This window comes from Acanthaster planci, linkage group LG07 (genome assembly GCF_054643075.1).
Source record: "Acanthaster planci isolate LZ-2023a linkage group LG07, COTS_SCS, whole genome shotgun sequence".
NCBI lineage: Eukaryota > Metazoa > Echinodermata > Asteroidea > Valvatida > Acanthasteridae > Acanthaster > Acanthaster planci.
Window position 1 is genome coordinate 18,822,707 of NC_141783.1, and position 15,317 is coordinate 18,838,023.

The following is a 15,317-nucleotide window of genomic DNA, read 5'->3' on the forward strand; positions in this document are numbered from 1 at the left end:
GCAGCCTGTGTGTACACGAACGTACACTGACGATTATAATGCGGTCACAGATGGCGCTGTTAACGAGCAGAAAATGTAACGGGACAAAGGGTCCGTTCCACCCCATGGTGACTATCAAAGGGCTCCCTTAGTAACGGCTCCCCCGTGAAGGCTTGGGCTTGATCGATCACGCTTGTGGATACGGAACTATAGACTCCGTGTGGGGGTATACATGGTCCCCATTCATAACTCCGTAGCATTGATCATAATGGGCCACCATCCTGGTACACATCACAAGTACTTCAATAGTCACGCCTACCCGTTGGAGTGGATCATTTACATATAAAAAACTTGTTGTTGTGCTTGAAAAGAATGATGAATTAAATCTAAAACAAATTCTTTGAACCTTAAGATCTTCAACCCTTTTTTCAGGAATGGTGTTCCAACAAGAACATAAGGCATTCTTTAGAAAAATACTGCCTAACGAACAGGCCCTGCACAGATGTCGAAGAAAAATAAATACATACATCCAGAAAAGTACAACTAGAGCTAGAAGGTAATGTTAGAGCTTGGCACATGATCTCCCGGGTCGTGGGGTTCAACCCCAGCACATGCGGGTTACTTGCTGGTGTGGTTGTCTGTGTCAACACGGCGTGCATGATTTGGTATAGGTTCCGACAACTGGCGACATGAAATCTAACACCCAGGTCATTATATCAATCATTTTTGCAGACGGTTCAGTGTAAAAGACACGTTGTGTATTTAGGACTGGATTGTTATGTTTCCCAGCAGCGAACATGTTGCTGGTGGCAGTGCCCCGACGAACTTACGTGCAATTCCATTATTCCAGTACTCTTATTTGTTCGGTACAGACATCGTGTGTCTAGTATGGGAAAGGCCGACATGATTTCTAAACAGCCATTTTGTTCTCTCCACACACAGTCTGTGGATTTATTAATCCCTTCTTATTTCATGACAAAAAGTTCAAATCGTTCCGTTAACTTTTTGACAATAGAACTTAAATAAGAGCTTCGACCTTTCATGTTGAAGAACCCATACACTGCAAACTGGGGGGTCAAATTTAACGCCCACGGTGTTATCAGAAGACTACACCAACACTTTTATTCACTGGTGTTAAAATTTTGGTGTTATTTGGTGTTACTTGTAACACCTTCTAGTGCACTATAACATTTATAGGTGTGCAAAGTAACATCATCAGTGTTAAAGTAGCACACTATGGCGTGGTCATCTGATAACACCCAAAAGTGTTGAGTTGAACACCCGAGTTTTTACAGTGTAAGCTTCGCTGAAAGAAACGGGTTCCTCGGAGAAATACAGAAGTTCTGATAAAATGGTAATACTAACAACGCTTCTGACAGCGGCAACCGCTTGACTTAGATGGTACTTTGATACTGTTATGCCGCTTTTATATGGAAATCAGTCACACTTTCACACGTGAAACATTTTTGTTAAACCATTTTCACTACAGAAACTAGGCAACCGTTCTGAGCAGCCTGCGCTATCGAACCCTCCCCCCGGTCAGTACCGTACCGGTGCAAACATGACTTGTTTACTATGGGGCACAAGTGGTCGTCCTTGGTCGTTTTCGTTACACCACTTTTTATTGTTTTCCCCCCAAACTGGTGGCATTGTGATTGTAGAAAAAAAAGTGAATGGCCATTATTCTCTGCCCTTTTGAAGAATGAATTCGTTTGCAAAACAGCCTTGCTTTCGCTAATTGCCGGGCGTTTACAATGTGAAGAGGCCTGGTTTGGGGCTTTTGAAAAACTGGAGTAGTGATACCACACTCCGGCGTGTGCATTTATTCGTCGGAAGATTCGTAGCCAATTGTCAGAAGACGTCAGTTTGTGTAAGATACACGTTGGCGGGAAGCGTTGCGCTGGGACTCTATAAAGAACGACTGTCAGACAAAAGTGGCTGTACAATATTTATGGCAATGCTGACGGGGGCAACCACAAATGAACATTGGCAGCGTTGAAATGGTCACAGCACAGATCTACACAAACGAGTGGTTGGCACGTCCGTACATGTACAGTACAACGGATGATGTGCGTGCATCAATTCACGGCTGCGGGTTTTGTCTCCGTGTGGGCCTCAAGCTCGACCAAGAGAGGGCGCTATTATCTTAGCAACGGAGGTTCCTTTGGTCGGAAGTGAACTTCGCTGTTCCACGAACGACGGATTAGGAAATGGAGACGCCACGGCGGCATCGCTACTATCAAAACGAACACTCCCGACCAACACGGCCCGACGTGCTTCTGCTCGAGTTGGATACTGCGCGGGAGCATGGGTGTAAATCCCGGGGGCCACCTGTTTTTTGAGTGGGGAGGGATGGCTATTGAATGATCCCCCTCCCCTGACATTTTTGTGATGAGCAAAAAAGTTAAAGCGGATTGTGATGAATTTTCAGGATTTCCCAGCTACTAAAATGTTTGCAATATCACTAAAAAGGAAAACAATTTAAAAAAAGCCACGCATTGGCCGATACCAGCCTGATGTAAGATTCTGCATGAATTTGATACACATTACAGATGTGCGTCTTTATCATGAACATCGCCCCATGGTGTCACCTAACCCCCCCCCCCGCTTTTCAAATTTCCATAGCCGGGCAAATCATTCCTCCCACGTTTCCCCACCCCATCCATCCAATTTCAAACACAGATTCACGTCACTGTGCGGGGGTGACACGCGCTGACGAGTGCAATCGTATAGTGGTAACCAGTAGAGTGCGCTGTATTCACAAGAGACGACCTGTAACCTGAAATTCAGATCTGGTCTTGGGCCAAGATTAATGATAAAACTGCGATCTGACTTGTTGAGATCCTGAATGGCGACATATTATAGGCGAAATAATGACGTGTTGAGTTAATTGAACACAGAATGACGACATCAAAGTAGGAAGTCGACATCCTGGAAAGCAGGATGACATCCTGCATCCAGCGAGGATGTCGACATCTTTAGGTGTATCAATAATGTGGAACTTGCCGCCGACAGATCAAAAAATTCCGTTGCCTCTCCAAGAACCAGAGCAAATCCCATATTCCCATTCGGACTACAGGATCTTCTATATCCTCATGTCCATACCCTACTAAGCCCCACCTCCGTTCACAAGCTGAGTTCACAAGGCAAACCGTGGTTAACCTCAGTCACCGCCACTTGTCACCCACGGAATCCAGAGTCCTTGCCCTCGGTACGAACTTGTTGAGCCAGCCCTTCGCCACCTGAACAAGAGCGCTGCAGACGACGCCCGCCTCCACATCAGCCAAGCCCTCAAGAACCACAAGCCACTCAAGCCCAACATCTCCAAGACCGAACAGCAAGCCATCAACAGCCTACGAAGAGATCACTCCATCCACATCCTCACTGCAGACAAGGGGAACGCAGCTGTCGTCATGGACAAAGCTGACTATGACCATAAGGTGCGGGATATTCTTGAGTCGGGTGCCTACCGGCCCCTTCACAAGAACCCCATACCTTCCATCCAAAAGAGATTCCAGGCTAAGCTCCTAGCCCTCCAACGGTCAGACAGCATCTCCATGGCCCTATACCGACAGCTCCGACCCTCCAGTACAAGATGTCCAAGATTTTTCGGCCAGCCCAAGATACACAAGACCGGTATCCCACTCCGACCCATCGTAGCTTCCAGAGGCGGCCCCACCTACAACACCGCCAGGCACCTCACCAAGATCCTTCACCCTCTAGTCGGCAACACCCCACATCACATCAAGAACTCGGACCCAATTCATCGACGGGTTGTCTCTACGCCCCTACGCCCCTCTCTCTTCACTAATGTGCCCACATCCGAAGCACTACAGCCGAAGCACTTAACGCTTAATTGGTCCGCTAAGTGTTAGGCCATGTTAGATTCAGTACTCTAACATGCCCGCCCTCTATCGGTATGATTTATCGGCGGGATAAATTGTTTATCTATACCGTTCCTGTCGAGGGATCTGCAAGATATGTCCTGCAGATGCCTCGTACAATTACTCCTAATGTGTGGGTAGCCAACGATTACAGATAATCGCCAGTGCTTGGTGTCAGAGTGAACCTCAAGATGTGCATTTTGCCCCATCACCCGTTTGTGTCATAGTGTTTAGTTTGGTGTGTGAATAACTGATAGTTTTAACTCTCCGCGAAAATTTGCTTTTGATCGGCAGGAATTCTGCAACCGCGTAATTTAACGTGTTTTCAATGGGTGGGGTTGAGTAACATGTACGGTGAAAGAATCCCCTTAGGCCTCCATACACGGGCACTCTTAGCAAATGACGTCATTCGTGTCAGAATCAGTTGGCTGCGGCCACGGACGTGTATAATAAAATCTGGACTCGCAATGCCCTTAATCAGCTTATAGAGTCATTGAATCCACTCGCGGCCATTTTACCGAGCCGAATACAAAGCTTTCCTGGCAATGCCCACCTTTGTTCTTCCTGACGTCAATAGAAGGAAGCCAACCCACGCATTTGTATTCGGCTCGGTAAAATGGCCGCTGGTTTGCTTCTTTTTCATACAAAGGCGTTGCAAGTCCAGGTTTTTCATATACGTCCGTGGCTGCGGCTTGATATCATGCGTGATTCTATGGGAACTGTCCGTAGATGCTGCCAAATACTCGGTGTAATTCCCGGCCGTAGCCAATCGATTCAGAACCGGGCCCACGTCTGTGAACCAGACGAACGAAGTGGTCTTACGTCCTGCTTACATATACAAATTAAAAACGCTTTTAAGCAATAAACCGTGAGGGGCCAGTCTAAACAGTGTCGGTGATGCAGTGGTGGTACATACGTGCGCATGCAGTGCATGCAGTGACGATGGACATCGCGTTATGACAATCATACGTGCACATGTATGTACATGAACGTAACAACTCATGCATTGCCACTTGCCTAGAACAAAGGTAAATTAGAGTGAGAGGAGATCTTATTTTCTGAGCTGAATTTCCCCCCAATATTTTATACGCAGCTTGTTTCTTATAAGCTAAAACAGAAAACAATGTGCACAGTACATCCTTTACTTAATGAGAATTTTATTTTCATTTTGACTGTGGAGCTGAACTGTTTTCAATTATTCTTTCACGGGCTATTTGACGTGCAACTTGTTTCCTCTAAGCTAAGGCAGAAAACAGTGTTCAAAGAATGTCATACAGCAACCTCAGGCGAATTTCATTTAAAACCGGAAACTGGAGATTAACATTTATTTTTCACATATGACTTTTCCATGGTTGTGCTTCTGTATTTTAACAAGCTCAATCTTGCCAAGAATAGAAGCCTCTTGTTTGGGTGAGATGACTGAAACCATTGCCTCTTGTCATATTTTATGGTCTTTTTATTATTTCAAAGTTGTTAATTCACACTTCTCATAATAACAAGGCCATGCGCTCCAAAGCATAGGCCTATGTGCGTGTACATCACTTCTAACGAAAAAAAGAGGAAAAAAAAACCCGCGTCACTGCACCACTTTTGGACCAAGCCCATGACCAGACACCGGAGTCTTTGTTTTTTTGGCCTAAAGCTGTTCTTCATTTATTCGTGTCATAAAAATCCCAATGCGTAATTCCCTTAAAAGTGAATGCATAATAGACCTATACCGCTAAACACTTTTAAGCGTGAAATAGTGCCCTGATCCGCGCATGCTCATTTTGCGTGCATGCACCGGAAGTCTTGAATCTGGTTCATTTGGCCAACAAAATATTAATTCAACAAAATCACGAGCAAAATCATGAGGCATATCTGATGAGAACTTGCCGAAACTTCAGGTAACCAGACACAGGGTAGCTTGCGCGAGTGAAATTTAAAGAAAATACAATTTAGTAATGCTATTCTGTTTTTGGCCACGCGTGTCCATGGAAAAGTTCGTCTTGTTCCAGCCACGATCTGAACTCTTGTAATCTATGGCTGCATCCGAATCTGTTGTCTAGAGCTACGTCTAGTAGGTCTTCGCTCCATTGGAAATGTGTGGAGACGCGTAGACAGTAGACTCAGCCGTAGCTCTGGGAGCCCGTTTCGGGCACGGCCTAGAGTCTGTAAACAAAATAGCGTCACTCCATCATATTCAAGGCGCCTTCATAGCCTCATTTTAGTATTGGACACCTTGTTTTAATGCTGATCTGTTTGGCTATCTTTTTGGCGCGGCGGGTGTAGATAGCGCTAGAAAGAGGCTGTTATACAAAAAAGAGGCAGTTTCAAGTAATTGGGTCTACTTGATAAACCCCATTGCTTTAATGCGACGAGTGCATGATTAGAGTGCAGAGATCATTAACACTCAACGTACCTGCTATCATTCTAATGCCCATGCAGGAGTCAACAGCACTTTGAACGGCGCCCACCTCTTTGAGCAGGAAATCAGCAAAACAGATTTGCGTATCGTAGTTATACCAATGGTCGTCGATTTATCTTATCAAGTGCAATATACACTCGATATCATCGGCGCATTCACTGTATTGACATGTTTCTAAAAATGCCTTTTCTATGGGTCTAACGTCCAAAACGCATAGAGCATAACAAATATATTAGATAAAGGAATAATATTGGCTAAAAAGAATGATTATGATAATTTCAATAAAGTCTAAAGTGTCCTGATTAATACGCCTTTTGCTAACCATTACAGTGTACCTCCAGCTGATCCGAATCTTCATATGGAGCAAGATGTGAGGTCACCCGAGGCAAAGGGCTTGTGAAAAGTCAATATTACAAGGTTTTAAAGAAAGACAGAATTACCAGACTGACGTTCCTGTGAATGCTCACTTTGGTACGCTTCTGCTTGTTTGGTTGTTCTGGATTTCACACCAGACAGACAATCCATTGTCTGTACACACAGTCACTTATACTGTGACATGAGTGCCTAGTAGAAGGCCCCATAAGATGTAGTATGTCCCGGGTTCACAACGCTAAACTGAAAATAGTGCAATATGAAAATATATTGCAAAGAAAAAAATCAAACGAGCACATTCAGTGCGCGATGTCATTGGAACAATTTAAGAAAATGCTCAAAACCTACCTGTTCCACAAATAATGAAAACGATAATATATTTTCAATGTTAACTCTATTAGTGTATTAAGTTTATGTAATTATTCGATTAATTATCATTTGTAAGCGCTATGATTCAGTTTACTAAAAATAGTGTTTTAAATGCTGGTTATTATAATAATTATTACTATTTTTATGTAGTGAATACCGAGTATTCTTAAGACGTACACCTAGTCGTTTTTTAAGAGGATTTTTGTGTCTTATCCGGTGTTACTCAGGTATCGTCTTCAGTCCCATCCTCATAAACTCGGCCGCTATATTTCTCTATATGGTCCTTGCATCCTTCGTGATTGCAACAGCAGGGCACCACCTGGTGCGACTTGGTCTGGATGATGGGCCGAACCATCGCGTTGAGCAGCTCCTGCATGAAGACATGCTCCTGGTTGAACTCGATCCAGACCAGGCTGGCCACCGTCACGGCAACGTCCTTGATGAGCGGCAGGATCATGAGGAGGTGGTACACTAGACGAGAGTCGCCCGGATGCTCTTGGTTGATGCGGTAGTGCAACTCGGTGTAGACGGTTTCCTGGAGCTCTCGCACCTCGCGCTGCGACTGCAGTGAAATGCGGTTGGCTAGCGACGGACCTTTGAATGAATGTAAATGAAAAGAGCGTTTGGTCAAAAAGGATTTACCAACAGAGGTGTCACGAGCTACTGCACCAAAGAGTACCCTTTAACTTTGCGGCTGTCATCATCTCTTGCTTTCGTTAATAATCTATTAATGATAAATTCGTTCGAGCACTACAAAGAAACCCAATGCCTTTAATAAAAATACATTCATAGCATGTCTTGAACAGCCGAAAACGTGGACAAAATGCCTAGTTTGCCTAGCAATGAGCACACCGCCTAGCCACCCGATCCAACTACCCACCGCTACTTATAAGTGATGCCTGTGCAGCTAAATGGCCATACTCTAACTGTGGTGCTAATATATTATCGTGTGATGCAATACAGTAGGCACACTTATAAGTGAGGCTTGTTCGAGCTTTCTGTGTCCAACTTTTTTTGACGCTGACTAGCCTCACTTATAAGTGTGCCACTCTATTGCATCATAGCATCACAGTTCTTGCAGGCTATTTTGCTGCACAGGCCTCGCTTTTAAGTAGCGGTGGGTAGTCGGATCGGTTGGCCTAGCACGGATTGAGTGTTAACTTTTTAAATACTGTGGTGGTGCAATGGTGAATCCCAATTTCACGTGAGTCGAACCGACCAAGCTGGAAGGACACAGGAGGAAGGAGGTTTCAACCCTGACGCTTAAAAGTATTCAATGATGGTCGCCGCCGAGTCAGACGAATAATAGAAAACATTCCAAAAATGTCTGATTACTGCTTGCATCTTAGCGGGATAAGTGGGGCCAGTAATATCCCAGCAATACTTGTAGTGTTTTACTTGCAATTAAATACAAATTATTGCTGTGACCAGGAAATAGAGAGAGAAAAATCCCTAATATTTGACCTTTGATTCAAACAAAACACAAAATCTTGCAAACAACTGGGTTTTTTATTCCAAAATAACTCCAGAAGAAAGAGCTCATTAAGGGCAATGACTGCACATAATATAGATTTAGGGCACACAGCGTAATGCAAGCAACTGCTCAAGCATTTAATGGGATGCTGTCTGGCGATCATACCAAGCACCAACAAATGCATGAATATTAAATTTCCTATACCTCAGTGCACAAAGTATGTAGATTAGCAGCTACAAATAAGCTATTTGCGAGTTAAATTTGAATATTAATATCTTGTACATTGAATTCTTTAAGTTCACGTGAACATAACAGCTTGAATTCTCAATACTAAAACCACTTTTGTTATACCTCGCGATTCAGGGCAAGCTTTTGCTTAGTTAGATAAGAGATGCCTTGCAACAATACACTATTCTCAATGGATAAGAACGGCACAAAGGTGGTCGCTATGCAAAAGCTTGCCCTGAATCAGAGGTATAGCAACAGTATCTTTAGTCCGGGGAATTCAAATTGCTACGTTTCTGTTTCAGATAACACAGTATACCAGATTTTATTCAAATTTAACTCGCAAGCGGCTTATTGCGGCAGCCGATTATAGGGTACAAAGGGGTTTCGTGGTTGTGGAACACATGCTGTGAAGCAAGCGTTCGCTGCGCTCTGGCTTTGGATATACCAGGCATGCCAGAAAGCGGCAATTGGCCAGATATTACATCCCAAGCAGTTCAAACTCCTTCTGTGTCCTTCCTCTATGAACTGACCAACCAAAGACCATTTACAAGGCAATATGACTGCGAATCTCAGGCAGAAACCACTGGCGGTGAGAGTAATTGTTTTGGGCTTGACTTGGTTTGTTCGCATTGTCTTTTGACAAACACTTTGTCATGGCAGTAATGTGCGTAGGAAGCTTTTATCCTTACAAAAATGATGCAAATGTTACTGTTGTATAAACTACCTAAGCACTTATGTCACAAAGAAGGAAAATGAATAGATCACCCGAATTCAGTAGAATGGCCGCTTTCAGAAGCACCATGATCACCCTGCTAATGTTGAGCTCTCTGAGTCTCTCGACAATGTTGACAATCTGGCTGTAAATAAGGGGAGCCCTGCGCGTTCCGTGACACATCTCCTTGGTCACGACGAAGCCGTCTGCGAAGTAGATCATGGTCGAGTTGTCTCCGTAGGGTGGAATTTGCGTGGACCGGTAGATCACATTCGCCAGCAAGATTTCCATCCACGAGTTGCAGAGCAGGGCCATCTGATCATTCAGGCACAATTTGTCGAAGCCTGTAAACAGATGCAGACAACTGGAACGTTCCAACAAAATATGCACACACCAGCAGCGTAAATTTGTGCCGGAATTCCGGGTGGGGATGGGGAAACTGTGGTAGGGGGATGACTTGCCCGGTCATGGAAATTTGAAAAGCGCGGAGGGGGGTATGCTAACGCCATATGACACTATTTAGGTGCGATGCTCGTGGAGCAGATACATAATATGCATCACTTTCCTGCAGAATCTTATATCAGAGCGGTATTTATGACTGTTAAAACTGTTCTCCTTTTTAAGTGCTGGCGAATATATTTTGGTTTTGGGGAGGTCTAAACAATTCTTCATAGCCTGCGTCATTTTTTTTCTCACCCCGATTTCTTTTTTTTGGGGGGGGGTCGGAATAGTTCAATAGCCCACCCCTTGGTCAAAAAGTAAAGCGGTAAACATATAATACTCACAGTGCCCCACCCCAGGATTTACGTCCATGGCACACACTCAAATCCAGCAGTACTGTAACAACCTCACAAGTTATTTTCCCCGAGTCTGTAATCGAGTTGCATCTCATCTTTTCCCAATCCGAATCCACAGTACCTTTTTTGAAGCCAATAACTGACGTCATAACTGACAGCAGTTGTACACTTTTGACATTCTTTATGTATCATTGGCGCTACCTTCTAGTTTTGGCAAATGGGTCTAGCCTGTCTGCCTATTCGCCATTTCATCAGTAAATATCATGGAAATGGACACGATTACTTCTGCGTTTGTCAACAGGTTAAATTTTCAAGTTAAGTCCCAAGTTATTTTGTTCTAGTCAACCTGGAAGATATTTCCAAAGCCAAGAGCCAAGTCAAACAATTTTACTGACTGCCAATAGCCCCAACTACACTGAGTTGTTTCACGTAAGTTTTTTCTCTTCAGTGTGTAAGGCTTTAATTTTCAACTTGTAGTTCTTGTTGGCATGCCACCTGTCCAGCGTTAAAAGAATGAAACTGAATGCCACTGTACATACAACTGAACGGCAAGTCTGGCATCTGAATGAATGCCCCACACATGCTGCATTTAAGTTCTTTGGCATATCTTTTGTTTAGTTTAGCTCTGTGAAGTAACGTGTGGGCTATACAAGGCTTAGAATGCTAAGATCCATCAGAGGGCCACATTGACACGTTGGGGAGCGCTTGATCAGCTTTGAGTATAGTGACCTGGACCTGACGCAAGCCGAGACAGCTAGCGCTGAAGAGGGAGAATTTTCCCGAAGACTGCCTCAAGCTACCGGCCAAGCACACTGTCAAGCACATCCACCATTATGTGTCAATGCATAACTTAAATTCTGTGTTACTTCTTCCTCAAATTGGCTCAGACCAGAGGCTCTGCAGTCCGGCACTCTCGAGCCCTCCAAGTTAAATTCACCAGTTTGTACTGCATGCAAACATTTCCATTGCTTCTTGGCTTTATTTTATTGAGTTTTATATAGCATGCTTTTTAGTCTTTTCCCCTGGTTTCTGACAAGCAGGGTTTGGACTTTGGGCACAACTCAAATTTGAGGATGCAATTCATCTGCTTATTTTATTTACATTTTGTATAAATTCACATAGTTTTGTTTGATTTTGTTTAATTGCTTTAAAATTACTTTTTTTGGCTTTGGCAGACTGCCAAAGCCCATTCTTGTCCTTTAATTTTCTCTAAGTGCTTTAAGTTGAATGTTGCTTTCAATGTGTTGGGACCCTTTGTTAAATTGAAGTCATTGGAAAGAAACTTATTTTTAAAAATTTCCTTTTAACGACCAATCAAAACGTTGTCCGAGTGTTACTTTGTTATCTTTATTGGATTTGTGTAAATTTTCTGATCACCGTCATTTAAAAAAAAATCACATTCCTTTTGCAACACTGACTAGAGCCCAAGTCAGCAACTGCTCACCGTTGCAAGCCAAATTACCTCTCAGAAAGCAACTTTTGTCTTATTTAACGAGTCGCTGAAAAATTGCGTACCCGGGACTTTCTTGGCCCATTGGACGGTATTGGTCAAGGCCCGATCTGCAGCTTCAGCCAGTCGCTCCATCCACAACTTTTGGATGGGAGGTCTGCCACCCGCGGCGTGATACTGATCCGAGCCGTCCGAAGAAGCGTCCGGCAGAATGATGTGAAGAACCCCTGGCTCAATCTCCAGCAGGGTCTTGCAGAAATCAGACACTGTTGACATTCAAACCAAGAGGAAAACCATTCCGTTCTTGTTAATAGAGGTTAGAAACTTGTGGTTTTGAATCATGGATGTGAAATCAAGTCTAGAGCATACTTTTTTCTAGTAGTCAATTTTTGCATCGCCAGTTGTCTCTAAACAGATTGGTTAAAACAATCAGAAATGATGCAAAACAACCAAAAGCTGGTAGATAATTATGTGTCCGACCAATCGTTTGGATAGACACACTTATTTGCAGATTATTGATTATTAAAAAAAAAGAGTCAGGGCATTGCATATAACAGCGTGTTTTTTCCCCCAAACTTCCATGCTTTGATAATTTCTTTTAGATACAGTGGGACAAATTATAATCAGGGTGTTTTGGGCTATGACATACCTTTTCAGAAAATTTACCAAATGGAATGTGTAAAAAGCCAGTTCTAACCCTCCTCGGGGGGGGGGCATGTCTTAACCTGTGAATGTTGGTAAGTTTTACCTTTTGGTGCCCAGGGACCAATCTGGCAACAAAATGACTTTGAATGAGATTTAGAGTCCACTTGGACAAGCTAGGGCACAGTCGATCGAAGACTGTGAATTTACAGTACCACAATAAAAGTATTCCTTTGAAAAAATGTAAAAGGCTTTTATCGGAAGCCTTTACAAGACCCAAATTTTCTAAAGTTATCAGTACCGCGGAATGGAGTCTGTGTGGAAAACGAAATCGGTGCAAATGCAGAGCTTCAGCCAAGGCCAATGCTGATCCCGTTGGCAGCACTGCCTTGGCTCAGAACAATGAGCCAGTTCAGTATTCGAAAGGCAAGGTCGTTCCAGAACAAAGTACGCGGGCGAGTCGGACCGCATGTATTGCCGTTCCCGTATGACCTCAGGCGCGCTTCCTTTTCGGACATGCGCTGTTGGAGAACTGAACTAGCTCATTCATTGACAAAAACTGGCAACAGCACTCTTCTATTGCATATCGGATGGGGCAATAGAAATCTTCGAATAGCATCAAAATTGTGACAAGTCTCCATGTTGTTGCGTACTCTCATCTCTTGCCCTTCTCTGGTTCTTCCCAGAATTTACGGACGTGAAGCCAAGCTCATCAGGTCTGCGTCTGTATTCCTGTCTCCCACCTTTAGTTCGATTCAGCCGAACACCTGCACCAATAAACAGAAGCATTTTTCGAATAAGGAACTTCTTGTCTCAGTTTTGTTTTATAGGTTGACTTTTTTCCATACCCAATCTGCTACAATAATTAGATGGAATGATTGGTTTAGGGCCTAATATTCAAAAGGACGACAACTAGATTAGCTATCAAAGAGCTTGGTGAATCCCCTTCGTTCATATTTCCTTGCGTTTCTGATATCTGGAAAATGCGTTCAATTGCTCTTCCCAGAAGCTTTATTGGAGCAACAGAGCGCAACAAGGGCCTCTTCCATTCTTCGATGTTTTTAGAGATACCTTCTCCGTTTTCCGTGAATTCTTTAGCTCTCAACTAAAAACAGGAAATAATCATCATTGGAAAAATTATGCCTCGCTGGGGTTTCACCTCCATTTTGGGCGTTCCCTCCCCTTTGGTAAATGCTTGACGCCCACCTTTCTGAGAAGGCAGGATCTGCACCAGTAAAGCATGAAAAAAAAAAGAGTTCCAACTTTGTGGACGAACTCAGCAAAGTCAAACTTGTTTCAACGGCAAAAGCGGTAATCATTTCATTCCAACTTACCGCTGACCATCATGCCAACCTGAATGCACTTGTCGTATCGGCAAGCCTGGCAGGTCCGTCTCTTACCGTGAAACACGTCGCACCGTCCATCCTCAGAACACGAATAGCACAAGTTTCCTGTTGGGAAACAAGGCGAATCCTTTAATTTAGGCCAATCAACGCACAAAATGAAAGAAATGTGACGTTTTGCAACGTTTGCTATCTGGCAAACATAGCAGAAACAAGTAATTTACCCTTTGACAGTGTGTGTACATTTTTTGGCCAAAATTTCAGACACGAGAATCTGACGTACAATCTGCAATCTTCTACAGTGTGACTTGTACCCAAAATAACCACCAAACAAATGACGGAATTCCACTTGTCATATCGACAAGCTACCTCGTCACACTAACAAGACTATCTCGTCAGACTGACAAGACTGAACAAGCCCTGCTTTTTTCCCGCTGTCGTAAAAATAAAAGGCGACAAGATAAGAATTTTTTTCTTTGTACTACCAGGCTTTCTTTTCCATCGACGTTGATGAAGAATAATGTTTAATACTTTTTAAAAATAATTTTTCGTTTGTGTGATCCTCAATGGTTAGGTATATTGACTGCAAAGGAGTCGAGAAATGTAAGGTTTTGTTTCTATACTATAAGCGAGGCAAACATATTTAATGGTGGCGCTCTGCAAAACCAGCGCTTCATCCATCAGCGCCTATCACTTTCTTGTAACGCTTCCTCTGATGTGAAATGTCGACCCTCGGTTCACTCCTTCGACTTCAAAAGTTCCTAATTAAAGTCGCAAGATGCAGTATTTGTTACCTAATATTGGTCAAAATGCACACATTTGCTATTTAGCAAAGTTTCCAAACTAATAACTAACTGAATATAAATACATTCCTCAAGTTCTGAGCAGAAATCGCCAGTGTAATATCTACGCATGATGTGAACTACCCACTTTGAACTGTTCTTTTGAAGAAGGCTTTACAGGCTTCGCACGACGCCACACCGTAGTGGTACCCGGTGGCGAACCCCTCACACACAGCGCAGAGTCGGCGGGGTAGCGCAGCCGCATCGCTGTCTTTCCCCCCGATGACGCTCTTCTCGTTTAAACACAACTTCGGAACAAAACTCTCTGGGGATAGCTGACTCCTCGGATAGCCCGCCTCTCTTGGCTCGCTGTTGTCAACAAAATGGCGTTCATCTGCCATTGGTGGTGTATAAATTGACTGCCCAACGAAACCGCCACGGCAGAACACAAGATTCTCGGGGCTCAAAATAATTACTGCCATGTGGTCTTAAATAACCCAGGGGTCAGGGCAGATAAGATAATAAAGGTTCGATCATGGCTGATGTGAAGATGGCGTATGAAATCTGATAACATGAATAGCCAACTTACAAGAGGTACAAAGAGCACTTATTTGACCCACATGATCAGTAATTAGGGTTCATATCTACGCTCTTCTCGTATTTATGGTTAAGTCATGATCTTTTACGGTAGCTGTCGAGGCATAAAAAAGGATGTTGAAAATAGAATCTCGACCTTAATCTGAAATGTTTGACGGATTTGAGCACACATTATCTTCTACGTTCTTCAGGTCAAATCTTCTGCTTTGTTTTCTGTTGGAGTGAGTACAACAGATTAAAATGGAGAAGTCAGATAATTCCTGATCTGCGGGATCTTCAGG

General features: G+C 43.5%; 2 protein-coding genes across 5 annotated transcripts; one reads left to right on the plus strand and one right to left on the minus strand.

Moving 5' to 3' along the window:
• Positions 1–25: 25 nt before the first annotated feature.
• LOC147798681 (uncharacterized) lies at positions 26–11,542 on the plus strand. Of its 2 annotated transcripts, XM_087139175.1 has the most exons (3): positions 26–4,891; positions 6,601–6,741; positions 7,239–11,542. In XM_087139175.1, the coding sequence occupies exon 1, from the start codon at positions 3,393–3,395 to the stop codon at positions 3,852–3,854; it is 462 nt and encodes a 153-aa protein (XP_086995301.1). In that variant the 5' UTR covers positions 26–3,392; the 3' UTR covers positions 3,855–4,891; positions 6,601–6,741; positions 7,239–11,542. The 2 variants fall into 2 exon arrangements, with proteins under 2 accessions (XP_086995301.1, XP_086995302.1); XM_087139176.1 differs by lacking the exon at positions 6,601–6,741.
• On the minus strand, positions 5,001–15,305 carry LOC110976207 (steroid hormone receptor ERR2-like). Of its 3 annotated transcripts, none has more exons than XM_022229291.2 (6): positions 14,588–15,305; positions 13,649–13,765; positions 12,968–13,081; positions 11,738–11,938; positions 9,479–9,769; positions 5,001–7,605 (listed from the first exon to the last, which is right to left on the minus strand). In XM_022229291.2, exons 1-6 carry the CDS (start codon positions 14,919–14,921, stop codon positions 7,235–7,237), a joined length of 1,428 nt encoding a protein of 475 aa, XP_022084983.2. In that variant the 5' UTR covers positions 14,922–15,305; the 3' UTR covers positions 5,001–7,234. The 3 variants fall into 3 exon arrangements, with proteins under 3 accessions (XP_022084983.2, XP_086995299.1, XP_086995298.1); XM_087139173.1 differs by lacking the exon at positions 14,588–15,305 and adding an exon at positions 13,941–14,497; XM_087139172.1 differs by lacking the exon at positions 14,588–15,305 and adding an exon at positions 13,882–14,497.
• Positions 15,306–15,317: the final 12 nt, after the last annotated feature.

Excerpts from the sequence above, each read along its gene's own strand:
- LOC147798681 (XM_087139175.1), top strand. The coding sequence starts at position 3,393 with ATGGACAAAGCTGACTATGACCATAAGGTGCGGGATATTCTTGAGTCG.
- LOC110976207 (XM_022229291.2), bottom strand. The coding sequence starts at position 14,921 with ATGGCAGTAATTATTTTGAGCCCCGAGAATCTTGTGTTCTGCCGTGGC. Across the intron at positions 13,766-14,587 it reads CTTCAAAAGAACAGTTCAAA|GAAACTTGTGCTATTCGTGT; the intron begins GTGGGTAGTTCA and ends GTTTCCCAACAG. Across the intron at positions 7,606-9,478 it reads GGCCATTCTACTGAATTCGG|GTCCGTCGCTAGCCAACCGC; the intron begins GTGATCTATTCA and ends ATTCATTCAAAG.